The sequence below is a fragment of the Oncorhynchus nerka genome, unplaced genomic scaffold (assembly GCF_034236695.1).
Source record: "Oncorhynchus nerka isolate Pitt River unplaced genomic scaffold, Oner_Uvic_2.0 unplaced_scaffold_2821, whole genome shotgun sequence".
NCBI lineage: Eukaryota > Metazoa > Chordata > Actinopteri > Salmoniformes > Salmonidae > Oncorhynchus > Oncorhynchus nerka.
The window spans coordinates 18,302-25,419 of NW_027038508.1; the positions used below are offsets into that span (position 1 = coordinate 18,302).

Consider the following 7,118-nt stretch of genomic DNA (forward strand, 5'->3'; position numbering starts at 1 on the left):
GGAAAGGTCAGGGGAAATATAGGTAAGGGTCAGGGAAAGGTCATAGGTCAGGGAAGGGTCAGGGAAAGGCATAGGTAAGGGTCAGGAAAGGTCAGGGAAAGGCATAGGTAAGGGTCAGGAAAAACATAAAGGTCAAAGGTAAGGGTCAGGGCAAAGGTCAAGAAAAAGGGTCAGGAAAGGCATAGGTAAGGGTCAGGGAAAGGGAAAGGCATAGGTCAGGGAAAGGCAAAATAGGTCAGGGAAAGGCATAGGTAAGGGTCAGGCAGGCATAAGGGTCAGGGAAAGGCATAGGTAAGGGTCGGGAAAGGCATAGGTAAGGGTCAGGGAAAGGCATAGGTCAGGGAAAGGCATAGGTAAGGGTCAGGGAAAGGCATAGGTAAGGGTCAGGGAAAAAAATAGGTAGGTCAAGGGAAAGGTCATAGGGTCAGGGAAAGGCATAGGTAGGTCAGGGAAAGGCATAGGTAAGGGTCAGGGAAAGGCATAGGTAAGGGTCAGGGAAAGGCATAGGTAAGGTAAGGGTCAGGGAAAGGCATAGGTATGGGTCAGGGAAAGGCAGGGTCAGGGTAAAGGCATAGGTAAGGGTCAGGGAAAGGTAAGGGTCAGGCAAAGGTAAGGGTCAGGCAAAGGTAAGGGTCAGGGAAAGGCATAAATAGGTAAGGGTCAGGGAAAGGCATAGGTAAGGGTCAGGGGAAGGGTCAGGGCATAGGTCAGGGTCAGGTCAAAGGCATAGGTACGGGTCAGGGAAAGGCATAGGTCAGGGAAAAGGGTCAGGGAAAGGCATAGGTAGGGTCAGGGAAAGGCATAGGTACGGGTCAGGGAAAGGCATAGGTAAGGGGTCAGGGCAGGGTAAGGGAGGCATAGGTAAGGGTCAGGGAAAGGCATAGGTAAGGGTCAGGGAAAAGGTCAGGAAATAGGGTCAGGGAAAGGCATAGGTAAGGGTCAGGGAAAGGCAAGGGTCAGGGTCAAAGGCAAGGGTCAGGCAAGGGTCAGGGGAAAGGTAAGGGTCAGGGAAAGGCAAGGGTCAGGGAAAGGCAAGGGTCAGGGAAAGGCAAGGGTCAGGGAAAGGCATAGGTAAGGGTCAGGAAAACATGGTCATTGGGATACAATGTACCTAAGCATAGGTAACTCCATTCAGGCATAGGGGTCAAACCAGATTAAACAAAATGCTGAATGTTAAAAAATATGCTTCAATGCAGCTGTGAACAGTGCATCATGTCTGGTCAGCAGAGAGAGAAAGGCATAGTGCTATGGTAATGTAAGGGTCTGATAGATACCTGGATGGGTCAGGAGGGAGCATAGGAAGGCTATAGGTAATGCCTCAGGGAAAGGCAAGGGTCAAAGGTATAGATACCTGGATGGGCAGAAAGAGCATAGGCTATGGTAATGCCTCTTATAGATACCTGGATGGGTCAGAGAGAAGTGCTATGGTAATGCAAGGGTCAGGGAAAGGCAAGGGTCTTATAGATACCTGGATGGGCAGAGAGAGAGTGCTATGGTAATGCCTCTTATAGATACCTGGATGGGCAGAGAAAGTGCTATGGTAATGCCTCTTATATATACCTGGATGGGCAGAGAGAGAGTGCTATGGTAATGCCTCTTATAGATACCTGGATGGGCAGAGAGAGAGAGCTATGGTAATGCCTCTTATAGATACCTGGATGGGCAGAGAGAGAGTGCTATGGTAATGCCTCTGATAGATACCTGGATGGGCAGAGAGATAGTGCTATGGTAATGCCTCTGATAGATACCTGGATGGGCAGAGAGATAGTGCTATGGTAATGCCTCTTATAGATACCTGGATGGGCAGAGAGAGAGAGAGCTATGGTAATGCCTCTTATAGATACCTGGATGGGCAGAGAGAGAGAGAGCTATGGTAATGCCTCTTATAGATACCTGGATGGGCAGAGAGAGAGAGCTATGGTAATGCCTCTTATAGATACCAGATACCTGGTAATGCCTCTGATAGATACCTGGATGGGAGAGAGTGCTATGGTAATGCCTCTTATAGATACCTGGATGGGCAGAGAGAGAGAGTAATGCTATGGTAATGCCTCTTATAGATACCTGGATGGGCAGAGAGAGAGAGCTATGGTAATGCCTCTTATAGATACCTGGATGGGCAGAGAGAGAGCTATGGTAATGCCTCTTATAGATACCTGGATGGGCAGAGAGAGAGTGCTATGGTAATGCCTCTTATAGATACCTGGATGGGCAGAGAGAGAGTGCTATGGTAATGCCTCTTATAGATACCTGGATGGGCAGAGAGAGAGTGCTATGGTAATGCCTCTTATAGATACCTGGATGGGCAGAGAGAGAGTGCTATGGTAATGCCTCTTATAGATACCTGGATGGGCAGAGAGAGAGCCTCTTATAGCTATGGTAATGCCTCTTATAGATACCTGGATGGGCAGAGAGAGAGTGCTATGGTAATGCCTCTTATAGATACCTGGATGGGCAGAGAGAGAGTGCTATGGTAATGCCTCTTATAGATACCTGGATGGGCAGAGAGAGAGAGAGCTATGGTAATGCCTCTTATAGATACCTGGATGGGCAGAGAGAGAGTGCTATGGTAATGCCTCTTATAGATACCTGGATGGGCAGAGAGAGAGAGCTATGGTAATGCCTCTTATAGATACCTGGATGGGCAGAGAGTGTTATGGTAATGCCTCTGATAGATACCTGGATGGGCAGAGAGTGTTATGGTAATGCCTCTGATAGATACCTGGATGGGCAGAGAGTGTTATGGTAATGCCTCTGATAGATACCTGGATGGGCAGAGAGAGAGTGCTATGGTAATGCCTCTGATAGATACCTGGATGGGCAGAGAGAGAGAGCTATGGTAATGCCTCTTATAGATACCTGGATGGGCAGAGAGAGAGAGCTATGGTAATGCCTCTTATAGATACCTGGATGGGCAGAGAGAGAGAGAGCTATGGTAATGCCTCTTATAGATACCTGGATGGGCAGAGAGAGAGAGCTATGGTAATGCCTCTTATAGATACCTGGATGGGCAGAGAGAGAGAGAGCTATGGTAATGCCTCTTATAGATACCTGGATGGGCAGAGAGAGAGAGCTATGGTAATGCCTCTTATAGATACCTGGATGGGCAGAGAGAGAGAGAGCTATGGTAATGCCTCTTATAGATACCTGGATGGGCAGAGAGAGAGAGCTATGGTAATGCCTCTTATAGATACCTGGATGGGCAGAGAGAGAGTGCTATGGTAATGCCTCTTATAGATACCTGGATGGGCAGAGAGAGAGTGCTATGGTAATGCCTCTTATAGATACCTGGATGGGCAGAGAGAGAGTGCTATGGTAATGCCTCTTATAGATACCTGGATGGGCAGAGAGAGAGCTATGGTAATGCCTCTTATAGATACCTGGATGGGCAGAGAGAGAGAGCTATGGTAATGCCTCTTATAGATACCTGGATGGGCAGAGAGAGAGAGAGCTATGGTAATGCCTCTTATAGATACCTGGATGGGCAGAGAGAGAGTGCTATGGTAATGCCTCTTATAGATACCTGGATGGGCAGAGAGAGAGTGCTATGGTAATGCCTCTTATAGATACCTGGATGGGCAGAGAGAGAGTGCTATGGTAATGCCTCTTATAGATACCTGGATGGGCAGAGAGAGAGAGCTATGGTAATGCCTCTGATAGATACCTGGATGGGCAGAGAGAGAGAGCTATGGTAATGCCTCTTATAGATACCTGGATGGGCAGAGAGAGAGTGCTATGGTAATGCCTCTTATAGATACCTGGATGGGCAGAGAGAGAGAGAGCTATGGTAATGCCTCTTATAGATACCTGGATGGGCAGAGAGAGAGAGCTATGGTAATGCCTCTTATAGATACCTGGATGGGCAGAGAGAGAGAGAGCTATGGTAATGCCTCTGATAGATACCTGGATGGGCAGAGAGAGAGTACTATGGTAATGCCTCTGATAGATACCTGGATGGGCAGAGAGAGAGTGCTATGGTAATGCCTCTTATAGATACCTGGATGGGCAGAGAGAGAGTGCTATGGTAATGCCTCTGTCTATATACATACAAGAGCAAGTTGAAGTTGTGCCTGTTGATAGATACATGTCTGGGCAGAAGTGCTATGGTAATGCCTCTGTCTATATACATACAAGAGCAAGTTGAAGTTGTGCCTGTTGATAGATACATGTCTGGGCAGAAGTGCTATGGTAATGCCTCTGTCTATATACATACAAGAGCAAGTTGAAGTTGTGCCTGTTGATAGATACATGTCTGGGCAGAAGTGCTATGGTAATGCCTCTGTCTATATACATACAAGAGCAAGTTGAAGTTGTGCCTGTTGATAGATACATGTCTGGGCAGAAGTGCTATGGTAATGCCTCTGTCTATATACATACAAGAGCAAGTTGAAGTTGTGCCTGTTGATAGATACATGTCTGGGCAGAGAGTGTTATGGCAATGCCTCTGCCCATATTCATACAAGAACAAGTTGAAGTTGTGCCTGTTGATAGATACCTGGATGGGCAGCTGGCTGGTCAGGACGCAGCCTATTAGACTGCTGAGGTTCCCACTGAAGAGGAAGAGCAGAAAGCCAAACGACATGGCCTCCTCCACTTTACCATTACGATAAGCCTCATAGACTTGCCTGGGGGGAGGAGAGAACTGATACAATGGGAGAGAAGAGACTGGTGTGACCTAAACAGATACTTAGATTAGATGTCTCTCAGAACCACTTTCTCCTTGCTACTGGCCGTTGTTGGCCGTCATTGGAAATAAGAATTTGATCTTAACGGACGTGCCTAGTTAAATTTAAAATGGTAAAATCTGTCATGCGTATCATCACAACACCAAATGCCAGATACATTTATCTATATCTGTGATCAGTTATTTTTGTTTGTATTATAAATACAAGACTACTTCCCCCTTAAAGAGAACGCATTCCTAACGCAGTGGTGAACAACTTACGGTAGAGTAGACAGCAAGAAACAGAACATTGAAACTTACGGTAGAGTAGACAGCAAGAAACAGAACATTGAAACTTACGGTAGAGTAGACAGCAGGAAACAGAACATTGAAACTTACGGTAGAGTAGACAGCAAGAAACAGAACATTGAAATCAGCCCGATGACTACGCTCCAGTATTCCCACACATTCTCCACGCATTCCTCAAACAGGTAGAGGATCCAGGGCGTCCCGTTAGCGCACAGTGGCCGAACCAGCACGGGGGAAGTCAGGTTAGCGGCCACGTCCGCAGTCCTCCCCGGGAAGCGGGGCATGGGGGCGACTATGTCCGTCCCACCGTCAGTCCCTCTGCCTCCGTGGAAGAATCCGAGCGCGATGATGTGAAAGTGTTCGTTTGTTGATACCAAACACTGACCGCCCTCGAGCCCACCACACCTAGGCTACAGGTTGGCAAACGAGCGTGTGGCGATGTCATTGGATGAGTCTGCAAGATAATATACACATGGTCATTGACATAATTACGAATTGGCTGGGGCAATTTGGAAGAGTGGTGTCGGGTGGGGAAAGAAATACAATTCATTGTTACTGTGCTTTTGGTTTCAGCAACAACATGCACGCACCAGACAACTCTGATACAATGTTGATGCTTTCTCCATTTAACAAAACATTTGCATATTGGTAATAACCTTTTGTTGGGGTCGCATAGGTCTACAATGCTGCAATTTGATCGTCTTATAGACCAGAAGCTATTCATTGATGTGGCTATCGCTTCTCATCAAATGGTTGGACCAGCCATAACAGGCACAGACCAACCAACGTTGTCAACCAATCAAATGCAGCTCATAAACTCTCACCGGATGCGTTGATTTCTCGACCTTCGTGTTACTGTGCGACGGCTCTCCATCTCAACTCGGCTGCCGTTATGTTTTGATTGAGCGATATATTCCGCTAAACTATTTAATTTCCCATAATTTTATTATATTGTAAACGATTAATTATTCTCGCCCACTCCTGTCCTCCGAAATGGCATCAAATGACATTTTTTCACTTCCGCATTTTCTGGAAAAAGCGCAGAACTGAGAAGCACAAGGATAAGGACGTAGCACCATCTGCTGGGTGTTATGCCGCGGTGTGATACATCTAGTCAAATAGAATTGTATTATTTTGTCACATGCATTGAATACAACTGGTGTAGACTAACGTGAAATGCTCCCTTACGAGCCCTTCAACAATGCAGTTTAAAAATAAAACAGTAACACAAGAGGAGTAAAATACACAAGAATCGGGTGATTCTGCAACTACGGGCACTTCCATGTCCTCGGGTCAATTTTGGGGATTTTATAAAAAATGAAGCAAATACAAATATTTGTATGTTAAGTTCATACTGGAATCACCCCATACGTCTTTAAACACCTCTCTATCAAGTATTTGTATGTTAAGTTCATACTGGAATCACCCCATACGTCTTTAAACACCTCTCTATCAAGTATTTGTATGTTAAGTTCATACAGAATGCACGTCTTTAAACACCTCTCTATCATTTTAGCTACTTTTCAGATGCATTTTATACCCCCATTTCACTATTTTTTCCCTTGTCCTTGTCCCCGACCCAGACTTTTAAGCTTCTACTATTTATTTTCTATTAGAAAACATTAATAATTACACATTATATAATGTTATGTACTACAGAAAGAATCAATTAAATAAAATCTACATCAATATTTATTGTGAGTATTCCCTTTTATATGTTTTTATTAACACAAAATATACCTGTCCTTTGGGAGGGGTGTCATTTCCGCCACTGAAGACAAATTCCTCATTAATAAAGTTTTTTTTCAAGAGAATGTTAATTTAGTTACCATGGAAACATATTGTGACACTGACGCACATGGCAACAGTGGACAGTTGTTCCAGATGTGATGTCCAGAAGTTTACAAAAAATCAAGGTAAATATTGCTTTGTGTAGAGAATATTTTAATTGTCAGTCATTTCCAAACAGGCTATAATTTCTTTATTTTATGGTAGAACTTTAGAATTTAAAAATATATATATATTTTATGTATTTAGTGTAAACGATATGCTAGCTGTAATACTAATCAAAGCATGCTAAGCTGTCTGTCAATTTTCTCCAGAAATTGTAGAAATGTAATTTCCATCACAGTCATTTCTATCACAA

The 7,118-nt window shown here is 44.8% G+C and overlaps 1 protein-coding gene across 4 annotated transcripts in view; it reads right to left on the bottom strand.

The window, feature by feature from the left end:
- LOC135567000 (lysosomal amino acid transporter 1 homolog) overlaps positions 1-6,378 on the bottom strand; it is a 16,370-nt gene extending 9,992 nt beyond the window's left edge. The window contains exons 1-3 of one of the 4 annotated variants that reach the window (XM_065014523.1): positions 5,797-6,378; positions 5,063-5,426; positions 4,496-4,625 (exon numbers count right to left, since the gene is read on the bottom strand). In XM_065014523.1, coding sequence (XP_064870595.1) covers positions 4,496-4,625; positions 5,063-5,256 — 324 coding nt within the window. In that variant the 5' untranslated portion in view covers positions 5,257-5,426; positions 5,797-6,378. Of the gene's footprint in view, positions 1-4,495; positions 4,626-4,945; positions 5,040-5,062; positions 5,427-5,562; positions 5,776-5,796 lie in introns of those variants that run through there. The other 3 variants (XM_065014524.1, XM_065014525.1, XM_065014526.1) reach the window with 3 other exon arrangements.
- Positions 6,379-7,118: the final 740 nt, after the last annotated feature.